We start from the raw sequence: 13,478 nt of genomic DNA on the forward strand, positions 1-13,478 counted from the left end.
CACTGGACAGGACAGTCAGTGGTCGAAGCTGAAGCTGCTGGAAGTCCAGGCTGGCACAGAGGACCTGGTTATTCAACAGCGGTGAGACCCATACAGCAGATGGTAAGTTAGTAAATGCAGCGTCCTGGCATAGAATAGATCGAGGCAATGAGAAAGTGGAGAGCGAAGAGTGTAGATCTCAAGTGTTGAGCCAAAAAGGACTACGGCGACTAGGAAATAGCCTGTCTTTCTTTCCTTCTTTTTTCTCTTCTTTTCTCTCTCTCTTTCTTTCTTTCTTTCTTTCTAATCTGTACATTTGTGACTTGAGTCTATAATTGTGTTTAAAGATTTTTTTTATTTTTTATTTTTTTTAATTTTTTAATGTCTTTTATTTATTTTTGAGAGACAGAGAGAGACAGCGCGAGCAGGGGAGGGTCAGAGAGAGAGAGGGAGACACAGAATCTGAAGCAGGCTCCAGCCTCTGAGCTAGCTGTCAGCACAGAGCCCGACGCAGGGCTCGAACCCACGAGCTGTGAGATCATGACCTGAGCCGAAGCCGGCCGCTTAACCGACTGAGCCACCCAGGCGCCCCTAAAGATTTTTTTTAATGTTTATTTTTGAGAGAGACTGAGCACGAGTCGGGGAGGGCCAGAGACACAGAATCTGAAACAGGCTCTAGGCTCATGAACTGTGAGAATCATGACCTGAGCTGAAGTCAGACACTTAACCAACTCAACCACCCAGGAGCCCCTGTAATTGTGATTAGATTCAAGTATTTGGCTAGTATTAAACTTCTTCTAGATTTCCTGGATTTATACTTTAATTTTATTCTTTCTTGTCTTGAATGTTTGATAGTATTAATAACTAGTAATACCAGTGATAGTTATTAGTCTTCACATACCATTGTTTGTACTCCATGTTTTTAGTTATAAGAGTTATTACTGAATTCATTAAATCGAAGGTGACCTCAGTTATAAAAACTGCTACTTTGTATACCACCAAGAAATTAAGAAATGCTGCACAATGCATTTCTTATCACTTAAAAATTTTGGTTTTATTTTAAGTTTATTTATTTAGTTTAGAGAGAGAGAGTGAGAGAGCGCACGAGCAGAGAAGGGGTAGAGGGAGGATTCCAAGCAGGCTTCAGTGCTCAGCGTTCATAACCTGAGCAGAAATCAAGAGTTGGACACTTAACTGACTGAGCCACAGATAGCTATCTTAAAATTTTTGTGTTATATGTATCAAAATCGCTTCTTTGGACTTAATTAGACATAGATTTCTGTCTTCTGTAATGTTCCTGGTTTCAGCTGAATTACTTGACATGGAAAAGGAGGTATTTTCTACATCATCATCTTTAATACAGCATTGTCTGCTTTGTGGTTGTTGTCCTGTCTCTTGGTTGTTGCTTTGCAAAAAAAGAAAAGAAAAAGAAAGAAACGGTGGTCAGCTCTTCAATACGAGGATCTGCTTCACTAATGACAGTTTTCTGCCCTTAGCTGCTCTTCGTGCTTTGGTACTCCCAACAGTTTGCCCTCTTCATGTGAAACCAACAAGGCACATGCCATGAGTCAAACACTGACAGTACAAAGATCTGTTACCACCTGTGCACATATGGACACAGCGCCAACTATAATGACCATCAAGGGGCCGGCAGCCATTGTGAGATGCCATTATTGTAAAATGCACCCCAATTGCTTACATATTAAAATGTACCTTGGAACTGCTGAAATGCAGTCTTGAGACTGAAGGGTGGCAGGTGATGAAAGCTGGTTGTATTGTTAATTTCTGGTTCTTCCTGTCCACTCACGTGAGTAGCAGCGGTTTTGCTGAGGCTGCAGTTCCACTGTCTCTTTTCCTTGTCTCCCTGGTCCATGTACATTACCTGAAGGACTTTCACAGTGTCGTGATTTCTGAGGCTACCCCTCCATCCCTTTCTTTATCCCTCACACCATTTCCTCCTCTATCTCCCAGGGTATCTTCGTGCTGCACATTATATGGGAACCAAACTGAATTCCTTAACTTCTCATCTGAATCTGTATTCTGCTGTGTGCTCTGTTCCAACTAGTGGTATCATCCGTCTCCCAACCTACAAACCCTAGAGACATTTAGAGTGTTCTTCCTTTCATCCTCACCCCATCCAAGGAGGTGTCACATCTTGAGAATTCTGTCCATACAGAGCCTTGGTTTTCCACTCCCACTCTCATTGCCCATAGCCGTTTATCTTGTATTGACTGTGGAAATGGCCCTCTGATTGGAAATATTGCCTCTATTCTCTTGCCTCTTCTATGTGTTTCATTGCTGCCAGTGTAGTTAATGCTTTTAAAGCATTTGTGAAGTTGTGTTACTCCTTTCATCAAAAATCATTTCCCATTGCCTATAAAATGAAGTTGAAAATCCTAACACGGTAATCAACGCTGTACGTGATCTGGTCCTAAACTTCTTTATGGCTGATTTTATAGTCCATCCTCCGTCACTCCATACCCCAAGCACCAGTCATACCCAATTGTTTGCTGTTCTTTTCATCTTATGGGCGCCATTTCTTTAGGGTGATCTTTCCCCCTTACCCCAGTGACTTAAAATCCTACTTATCTTTTAATCCCACAAAACTAAAAGTAATCACTTTTCCTTTTGTGCATGTATTGAAGATATTTATGTCATTATTGCCTTATTTTCTCTGTACTGTATTTATGTATACTTATATTCTTGTTTTTTCCCCCATGAAAGAGGAAGTTCTTTTGAGACTACAGTTACATTTCATTCATTCTGGGTTTTTTGTTTTTGTTTTTAACACTACAGCGCCTATCACAGTGTCTTTTTGTCCCCTATCCCTTCTACCCATCCATACCTCCTAATCGGCATGCCAGAATTTCACAGTGCCCTTAGATGTGGGGTGAACTGTATGTATATATTGAATTGATTTGACTTAAGTTAAAAAATGAATTTGTTACTCATTTACTTATGGTTATATTTGCTGTAAGTATACAGTATGTTTTAGGCATTCTATAGAATGTTCAGAGATGTGAGTCATTTTTTCAGATGGCTCTTAGGCTTTTCCCACTAACATTCTCTGTTTAAAAATACCCATTTATTTATTTCAAAGGATAATTTCTTGAGAGGAGATAGCTCCCGTAAAGTCCAGCACCAGCAGCAGAGGAAACCCAGGAAAAAAACCAAGCCTCCTGCACTTACCAAAAAACACAAGAAGAAGAGACGGCGTGGACCTCGTCGACCCCAAAAACCCATTCCCCCTGCAGTGCCCCAAGGGAACCTCAGCATGCCCACCAGCGTCTCACTGCCAGTGGAGACGGCTCAGATCCGGTCAGTGATGGTTCTCAGAATGCCTGGCGTCGCTTCTCTGTCACTTCTCTAGCGTAGCAGCTCAGGCAGAGGCCATTCGTACATCCGCCTAGATCCTGTAGTCATTTTTACCAGATATCTGCCTGGGTGGGATCTGCAATAAAGCTTTTGATTGTAACGCAGAAAGCAGATGCCAGAATCGAGAATTTAATGGTCACCCTCGGATTTTTCTGGTTTAGCAGGAATTCCATATATGTTTCAACAGAAACGCTCCATCAGAAATCGGATGCGTTACTGAATTTGGGAGGAGTAAGCATTTTGACCAGATGAATGTCCAGCTAGACATTTCAGTTTTATCCAATTACTGGATTTTTAAACTTGACTAGATTAGAAATTCTAAAAAGTATTCAGACACACTTAATACACAACATTGCGATTTGTTCTACTAATTCGAAGTAAAAGTGTCTCAAAAAGGGTCGCCTGGGTAATACAAGGGTGAAGATTTAAACCTCCTTCTCTGGAAGCAGGAAAAGGAGACAGTGGAAACTAGGATTTTCTCATTTTACGAACTTCTTTGGGGGACACTGGTGTGAAGGGACAAGGGACGTGATGGAGCCAACCATGTCCTCTTCCCCAGGAGCCCGTCCACGCCAGAGCTGAGTGCTGATGAGTTGCCGGATGACATTGCCAACGAGATCACCGACATTCCGCATGACTTGGAATTGAACCAGGAGGACTTTTCAGACGTCCTACCACGGCTGCCTGATGACTTGCAAGATTTTGATTTTTTTGAAGGTAATGCTCAATATTTTGACTCAAGAAAGCTGAAAGAGTTTTTAAACAGGGAAATAGTGTTTTTGAAGTATCCCTCCGCACACATCATGTCTTTCACTGTAGCTAGAAAATGTAGCACTGCTAAACTGATGTTACCCTGCTTTCAGAAGGTAAGGAATGTGGTTTGTCTCAGTAGCCAAATTACAGGCTTGGTATGTTGATCATTCAATAGTTACGGTTTTAACTTTGTTCCTTTAAAGTGAGTCATTTTACTCTGTTTTTTAACAAAAAATGTCTTAAACTTGAGTTTCCTGGAGCCTTTTAGAACTATTTCAGTACCCCACCCTACTGTACTCGAGTTGAAGTGCACTTTTCTAAAACAAAGTTTGCTTAATCCCACTAGTTCTCTAGTGCTTTCAAGGGAGACTTTATATGCCCTTAAAAAGTTCCTTTCACCATTAAAAACTGGATATTTTTGTGGTGATTAGTCAAGTTCCTAGCTCTATATAGTTGTTTAATGGTGGAAATGAATCAGGGGCAGCCCCTGGGCCTCCAGTTTATGAAAGCTAGCACGAGAGGAGCGGGACTAGTGGGGGACACTCAGAAGCAAAAAGAGAGGACTGAGTGCGAGTGCCGAGCCCCCAGGCACACTGCCTCTCTCTTCCCGTCCTCCACAGCCGTCCTCCAAGGTCAAGCGCAGAAGCACTGAGGGGACTCTTCCATGGCCTTTTGTCTCCAGTCTGAACCAATACAATACACTTTCTATTTTAATGATTTTACCATAACTTCAGGTAAAAACATACGTGTAAGCAGACGGTCACCATGCATTTTGAGTTGGTGATGCTTAGAATCTTTAAGAATTTGGTGCTTTGCCGAGCTGAGCTTAGGGACTGCTGTAGGTAAGCTGCAGATAGCAGCTGCAGGACCTCTCGACCTCACAGGCCTGGCCTGCAGGTCACTGTGCCATCTTTCCTTCCAGTCGGGTCCCCGGAAGGCTTCCCTTTTCCACGGAGCCTCTCTTGAATAGAATACTGTGACAGATCATTCAGATGTAGGATTTTTGTGGTATGGGACAAGGAACGGCTCTGCTGATTCTCTTGATGGCTTTCGTTTTGCTCAGGAAAGAACGGAGACCTCCTTCCGACTACCGAAGAGGCCGAGGAACTTGAGCGGGCCTTGCAGGCTGTAACTTCTCTTGAGTGCCTGAGTACCATTGGGGTACTTACCCAGTCAGATGGTGTGCCAGTCCAGGAGCTGTCAGAGAGAGGAATCGGGGTGTTCTCCACGGGTACCGGAGCGTCAGGAATTCAGTCCTTGAGCCGAGAAGTAAACACGGACCTAGGGGAGCTACTGAATGGGCGCATAGTACCTGATAATTTTTCTAGTCTAGAGCTGGATGAGAACCTGCTCCGTTCGGCTACCTTGTCTAACCCACCTACACCCCTGGCAGGGCAGATCCAAGGGCAGTTCTCTGCCCCAGCCAACGTCGGCCTTACTTCTGCCACTCTGATCAGCCAGAGTGCACTTGGGGAGAGAGCCTTCCCAGGACAGTTTCATGGACTACATGATGGCAGCCATGCCTCCCAGAGGCCCCATCCTGCCCAGCTGCTGAGCAAGGCAGATGACCTAATCACCTCACGACAGCAATACAGCAGTGATCATTCGCACTCCTCGCCCCATGGAAGCCATTATGATAGTGAGCACGTGCCGTCTCCCTACAGTGACCGTATCACCTCTCCGCACACGACATCGTACTCTGGTGATAATATGGCAGCTACCTTCTCAGCAGAGATGCCCATCATGGCGCAGCACTTGCTCCCAACCCAACTCGAGGTGCCACTTGGAGGCGTCGTAAACCCCAGAACTCACTGGGGCAATCTCCCGGTCAACCTTGGCGATCCCTCTCCGTTTAGCAACCTTCTCGGCGCAGATGGACATCTTCTTTCCACTTCCCTATCCACGCCACCCACCACTTCAAACTCAGAGACCACACAGCCTGCCTTCGCCACCGTGACCCCCAGCAGCTCCAGCGTGCTCCCGGGGTTACCGCAGACCAGCTTCAGTGGCATGGGGCCTTCTGCTGAACTCATGGCCTCCACCTCTCCCAAGCAGCAGCTCCCTCAGTTCAGCGCAGCCTTCGGCCACCCGCTGAGTTCTCACAGTGGCATTCCTAAGGACCTGCAGCCCAGCCACAGCTCTATAGCCCCTCCTACAGGCTTCACGGTAACAGGTGCCACAGCTACAAGTACCAATAATGCATCTTCGCCCTTTACCTCCCCTAACTGAGCGTGTCTGTGTGTTGGCAGGCAGGTGGGGAACCTGGTGTTTTCTATCTTTGTTTCCTGTTGATCATCCCTTTCCCCCTTTTCCTAAAGAAGATTTTAAAAAAATAACAGATGGGGACTAAAGGGGAACTCCCTCTTCCAGTTAAACAAGTAACCCTGCAGTGGACCTCGCTTCAGTGTTCACATGTGCTCCTTTGCACTGGTGCTCATTCCCTCCCGGCGGGTTCACTCTTACCCCAGTGGTTTCCTTAGTGGCTCAGCACAGTGACTGGATAGAATCGATTTTTAGCAGCAAGTCCTAGAAGTGGAAGATACCTCAGATTACCAGTGCCCTTTACTATTTCCTAGTATTCAGATCAGTGCTTTCCATTCTATTACCAGGTCTTTGCAGAGGTGGTTCTAGGTAGAATGGTCCTGTTCATTGAGCTCCTGTGTCAGAGATAGCAACGGTGCGTAGGGGCAGAGCGAGGCTCTGACGGAGCACCAACTGCTAGACACCACATGAGGCCAGGATTCCATTCCTAATTGTGATTATGTTCAATTAAGCAGAAAACCGTTATTAGTCTTTCGACCGCCTGTGTGTATGCGTGCGCCCATGTGTGTGTTTTTGTGCCGGGCAGGAAGCAGCTGTCCCGTGGTTGTTCCTTCTATTATTTTATTTTCTCTGTCCTAATGAGTATAATAAGGCTCTTACTTCTCCTTTCCTGTGTCTCACAACCCTAATCAGGTTGGTCATCCTTTCCCACCGAATTAACGACGTTTCCCAAATAGAGAAGGTGGTGGTCTGGTGACGCGTAGGTTATCCAAGAACACACGAAGCTGGATTCCTGCCAGGGCCATGGAGATGTCACAGAAAGCTAGCATGGGGTGACTGCAGGGTTGCTGAGATTCTGAGGACTGGTGGTCATTTTGCCTTTTTAGACAAGTGCTTGTTTCTCCATCCTCTCTCATGGAACACATTCACGAGATGTAATTAAAGACCATATTTTGATGTGAAAAGCAGGCTAGGTCAGATAGGTTTGGAAAGATGGACCCTTCTAACTCCTGGATCCATCTTTTACTTTGGAATTTTTCATGTTTACAGTAGTGATTCTTTGGTAAGAGTTGTAAAATGTTGAAGACACGTGTAGAATCAATGTACCAGTTGTGAAGTGACGTGTACTATCTGAAGGATACACATTTTAAAGTTTCTTTCAAAGCAGAATATGGAAATTAGACCTAAATTTTACCTACCTTTTGTACTTTAAAAGCAATTTAAGTACTTAGGTTTAAGTTGTGGAAAATTTTTTTTTTAAGTACCAAGATTTTAGGGTTGACAGTTATATTGGGTAGTTTAGTAAGTTGGTGACTATGGAAATGAATATGTGAGGTTTCTTTTACCTGCCTTCTCCTCTGCCCCCTTCCCAAGGGTGGAACCAGATTTTCGAGTCATCTATACTCTGCTTTTGCTGAGAAGTTTCACCGTCCCCTGAGATACCGTTGGCTATTTATACCTGAGTCTAGTCTAATTTACATATATATATTTTAAAAGATGAGTAGAGAGAACATATCTATTAATGATGTGATATAATAATTCATTGGTCAGGGAATATTTGATCTTAATTCCTTTTCAATAGGTAAAGATTTGGATGTATTTTCCTACTTCCTTATATGTATTCTCTTTATGCCATGCTAATTCTAACCAGTTCCCTTCTTTTGAAAGCTTTTCTTTCTCTGCTTTTTCAAGGAATGATGGTGATCAGCAGGCATTATGCAGATACCACGTGCCTGAGGTTTTGGAGGGGAAATGTCACATGACTGTATGAAATCATTATATGCCCTATTTTGTATTTATTGAAGTTTCTTTCTGTGGGCCAAAAATAGGTTTGTAATATATTTAGTTTTTTTTTAAATCATGATAATTGATTGGAAGATTTATTTTTTAATAGCTTTGCCTTTTTTGCAGATTGAGAAATTTCTAAATTATAAATTATGTCACAAAGCAAAATTATATTTGGTATCACCATAAATTTCTATTCTGAATGGTGAGAACAGATAATTTGACTATGTCTCACCTGTGAACCTGTGTTAGTAAGCTTTTTTATTTTCATGTACTGTAATGAAATGACTCTGAGTGGTTTACCTCTGCTCAAAAAATGTCATTTAGCTTGCTCCAGTCTTTTCACACCCTGTTGTAATCCTCGCCAGCTAACTGTCCATTCCCAGCAGTTCGGTCTAGTCTCCATCGTGTACTGATCCAAGGTTGTGGCGGAGCGGCGCAGGGACTGCCTCAGCGGCCCCCTTCTTTGACAGCAAAGGGAAGGTCATGCACGGGTAGTCGGTTTGAACTTTCTGGCTCTTCGTCCCTCGTGGTAGCTGCTTAAAATTCTTCAGTTCTCAAACTGAGTTTGCAGTAAGTTGCACATTTTATCGTTTGCAATTTTCTGTTTTATGTGCATTTAAAAGCCCTTTCCTGCTTTCTAATAAGGAGGCACGAAATGATCAGGAATGTTGCCAGTTACAGCTTCACACCAAAAACTTTTGAGTAAATTCATTTTCGTTTAGATGCCCGCAGTGGGAGCTGAAGAAAGGGCACCCGTAGAAAGGACCAGTGTAGGTTCGAGGAATTAGCAAAGAACAAATTTGTCTTCTCGTTTCATCTACTTCAAAACAGATACCCAGGCTTGCAGTTTGCTTTGCTCTTGCGGTTTCTTGCGAGTCCCTTTTTGGAAGAGAGAAGAATGTCTGTGAACCCAGAGACACCTTTTACATTTTTCTTTTAGCTAATATGGAGCAATTTTGGTCGATCAGTACTAGGTTTGCTGTTCATGTGTAGAGAAAGGAATGAAGTGTCTTTTACTCCAGAAACACGAAAATCAGTGTCTTTTAAATAGCACTTACACTATAATAAGGCAGTACTGGGATACAAACATTTTGTGTAAGGTCCTAATTAGGTGGAAACTAGCTTTTCATTCTAGTGTGAAACTCATCAGAAATAGTGGCAGAGAAGATTCACTCTGTCTCTGCAGTTCTTTGGGACCATTTATAAAGGCCAGTTAGATTGTGTTAATGTGATTTAATTTACAAAGTTGCTGCAGTTAATGGATACATTCTGTGCTCTGAGAATCTGAACTCCGTTCTAACGAATGATAGGCACTGGCTGTGATCTATAGCATCCGAAGAAAAGATGTGTTTTCTCTCCTTTACTCTCTCTACATAATTGTTAATATTATTTTAATTATAAAGTACTTAAGACATTGTTTTTTCCTCTGTAAAAATGGCTTAGTAATTTGCACATCTGCGTAGGTTATGTAGCTAGTAAACAATTCACAATAGTAAATAGCAATTACACTTAACCCACCAAATGACAGACTATGCAATGGAAAAATTTTGTAATTATTGTCACAAAGCTTATACGGTGAAGGATTTTTTTTTTCTCTCTCTCTGGTAACCTACCCCATGAGATAGAACTGCTTTATCAATGACTTCCTGAGCAATTTCGTGCTGGCAGGCGGTGCGGTGTGTCTAGCGTCCCTCCACGAAAAGATTATAATTTAATAGGAAGCAAATAGTAGGTATGGAGCTAAAGTTGGAAAATGTCTTCTTTTTCCTTAAGATTGTAGTTACTGTCTTGAGTGGTGTCAGGCTAACACTTTATCTTTGCCAAATTATTTATCAGATTTATTCCTTCAATACGCCCAGTCTCTCAACGGCGAGCTAAGCCTCTTCCCTCTCCGTGACTAACACTAAAGCTTTTCCTGGTCGCAGCTCGTTCTCGGGCCACCATCGCAACCCAGAAGTAAAGACAGTGCTTTGATTTGGAAGGAAATGGTGTCTGACACGTGCCCGATCTGTAGGCTTTTCTTCTTCTGTGAAAGAATTTGTTTTTCTATTGACCTATATAGCATTTAGTTGGATTTTTGAAATAGGCTCCACACCCATCGTGGGGTTCGAACTCACAACCCTGAGAACACGAGTCACATGTTCTACCAACTGAGCCAGCCAAGCACGCGCGCGCGCACACACACACACACACACACACACACACACCCCGCCATCCAGCTTTTATCCGTTGGCCCTAGAATCTGAGCACGTGCTATCAGATCACTGTTCCGCGCCCACAGTGCTTCCTGCGGCCTGGGAACGGGGGTGGGGGTGGTCCTAGGCCGCGTCACAATATTTGTGTCAGGCAGTCACCCTTTCTCCAGGTTAGTTCGGCAGATTGTTGTAGATTTGTATTACAAAAAGATGAGGATATTAATAACACTAAACTATTTAATCAGTTTTGAAATCGTTTAAGAAAACCTTTTTTTTAGGTAGCTAGTTTTCAGGTTCTTTGACCTCTTCCTTTTTAGCCTTCTTTTAACATTCTACTAAGTTCTGTTTTTAAGCTGTTTTATATGGAATAACCTAGTACAGTGGTCTTCTAAATGGCCAATGCAACTGCAGTTGAATGAGTCAGGGTAAGGGATTCCTTAAAAGAAAATGCAGTCATACCGAATAGTCTTCATCTGCATCTTTTCCGTCACCAACACCTACATCGCTCCAAGGATTTTTTTTTCCTGATGAGAAATAACATTTCTCGGGGGTGAGATGGGAGGTGGAAATATATATGTGATAGAACATAGATCGTTTTTTTCCCCCTCTCGCAATACATTGAAAATATGGAATCTTCACTGGCATTCTATAGAAAGGTAAAACAGTTGAATGACTTCTTAATATCTTGAGCCTTAAAGCTTTCCAATATCATGCTATGGAGGAAACCGGAATCCGTGTTGAGTAGATTAAGGTAACATTTTAAATGCTATCTTTCAAAAACATTGACATAAAATACCAGTGAAGAATATATTTGGGTATCTGTTAAGCATTTCCCCCTGACTAGTAGGTCAGGAAAGAAAACCTAAAACACAAGTGAATAATTCTGTCTCCTAGTAGCCAGTGTCATTAATGCAAAAATTGCGGGGCTGACTTCACCTCATTTCTAAATAGCAGAAATTCTCTTTCCCTTCACCTCTGATTTCTGTCAGCTTCCCCCTCTCTGCACTGTGATCAACAGAGCCAATAAAGGACATGTGGCATTTCGGAGAGAGCAAATTTTGTGTGACTTTCTTGGCCGTAAACTAGGTTCCCGAATCTTGGGAATGTCTGACTACTTTGAGTGGCGGAGTCTTTGGTGATTTGAAGTTGAGTCTGAAAAAGAATGTTGCAAGAGAAAAGCTGTCTGACTCTAGGTAAGCTCCGTAGGGCGGCCTAGCTTTCCTCCCCTCTTCCCTCCTGCCTGCCTGCCTCCGCCCACTCCCAGTACTCAAGTATGCACACCTCCAGCCTGGTCTGGCCCAGTCGTGGCCTGGGAAAGTACTAGAAACCACCTCTTACGCTTGTTCATTTGTTCTTCCTTGTGTGTGTAAGCTGGGGACTGCTGAAGTAAGCTCTAGATGCACCCAAAGTTCCCACGGGAAAAACATGTCAGCATGCAGTGCAGAAGGTTCCAGTGCAGCTAAATGCCATACCATTGCTTTTGCTTGGGGACTAGATGGAGGTGCCCTGAAAGGACTCCACCGTGCGTGGTTCAGGCCCAGTGGGCTCGGGCAGATTAGCGCGGAAGGGACAGGCAGTCTGGTGCTTGGAACGGCGTCTTCATCTGCTCGGAAGGGTTGGAATCGGTTCCTCGCCACCGTGATCGTTCTTTCCGCTGTACAGTGTTGAGTATGTCTCAGGGATTCCTTGTGGAAATTAGGGCAGTTTTTAAAATAAGAAACTAGTTTTAAAAGAAACTAAAGGTGACTCACCATTGAAGAGAGCGCAAGAAAGAGAGAACATGGGGTCTCACAGCCCGCCATGTCTTGCGTAGGACTCTCTTCCTTTCCTCCTTCAGGCTCTCCTCCGCTTCGGCAAACAGTCCTTTCCCACCAGGCACAGCTTTAAAAGTTTTATTTAAAAAGTTCCTTCCCCGATGAGCTTTCAGAATACTTATTGTAGATTTTAAGAGAAAAGGTATATTAATTTATACTATTAACATCACCTCATAAATTATAAGTTTTATACTAAAGCTGTATGGAGTGTAATGAATTATGTTGCCTATGTGTTTTAATAGCTTAAAAATTATATATGAGCTTTCTTTTTCTTTTCTTTTTTTTTTTTTTTTTGACGAAACAAACTAGTGAAGCACCTTTTTACACTGGATCTCTGCCGTGTCAAGGTGTATAGCTATCCTTTGCTACCTTGCAGATATAGAAAATAAAAGGATACCCTGGGGCCTCAAAACATAGAACACCTTTCGACCATTTATTACTGCTCATAGAACTGGTGGGCATCGTGTTTCCGTAGTAAGCGATCTGACGGCCAGAAGCTTAGTTACAGGGTAAATAGACATAAATAGATCAAGCAAGCTCCCAACTACTGTAGCTGGAATTTGTAAACTTAAGTTTGTAAGATCTCCTTTATTTCCTATGAATTTATTCTTTAATTTACAGTTTATTCTGTAAGTTGGGAAGTAAAATAGAGAAAATAATAAATCTAGATGTTCTCAGTGTCTTATTCAGGAACTTTTTATCCCTCCTCACTAAGGAATTCCCACTGTGACTTAAAAATAGAATTAAATTACTCATGTGCATGTCTCTTGTCTGTGTTTTTACACACATGCAAAAATATACAAGGGGGGGCACGTGTGTGAGAGAGGCGAATGTGTGCTTCGGTGAAAATAGAGGAAGGTAACACTATGTATTGTGGAACCATCAGCGGTATTTTCTCATTGTCTCCATAGTAGAAATCCGCCAAATTCTTCATTATGTTATCTTATGTTAAAAGGCTATCTCTGATATCATGTGTATTTTCTTTGAACCTTTTGATTAACTTCTGTATCATGCTATGGTTTTAAAATGACATGAGAAACAGCAGATTCTAAGACCAGCCTCTCACCCTTGAGCATAAAAATAGAGAGAGAGAGAGAGACGCAAACCCAGACATGAGCTGTGTTTATCTACTAGGGTGATGGGACCAGATCTGTTGAAACTTTTTTTTAGTTAATAATAGATCTCTTCATATGCTGATTTAGAAAATCTTACTGATCATCTTTTCTTGGTAAAGCTAAGAAAAGTGTAGGCTCTTATAAAGAATGCCATTTTTTTGAAGGGGCTGCTTTGTTGAAAGAGTTGGTGGGATCAT

At 42.6% G+C, this 13,478-nt stretch overlaps 1 protein-coding gene across 4 annotated transcripts in view; it reads left to right on the forward strand.

Annotated features, from left to right (window-relative positions):
- The window catches only part of INO80D (INO80 complex subunit D), a 64,729-nt gene extending 53,321 nt beyond the window's left edge, over positions 1–11,408 (forward strand). For all 4 annotated transcript variants that reach the window (XM_029933987.1, XM_029933988.1, XM_029933985.1 and 1 more), the window contains 3 exons: positions 3,080–3,297; positions 3,914–4,071; positions 5,171–11,408. In XM_029933987.1, the coding sequence (XP_029789847.1) occupies positions 3,080–3,297; positions 3,914–4,071; positions 5,171–6,336 (1,542 nt within the window). In that variant the 3' untranslated portion in view covers positions 6,337–11,408. The remainder of the gene's footprint in view (positions 1–3,079; positions 3,298–3,913; positions 4,072–5,170) is intronic.
- Positions 11,409–13,478: the final 2,070 nt, after the last annotated feature.

Source organism: Suricata suricatta, chromosome 3, assembly GCF_006229205.1.
Source record: "Suricata suricatta isolate VVHF042 chromosome 3, meerkat_22Aug2017_6uvM2_HiC, whole genome shotgun sequence".
NCBI lineage: Eukaryota > Metazoa > Chordata > Mammalia > Carnivora > Herpestidae > Suricata > Suricata suricatta.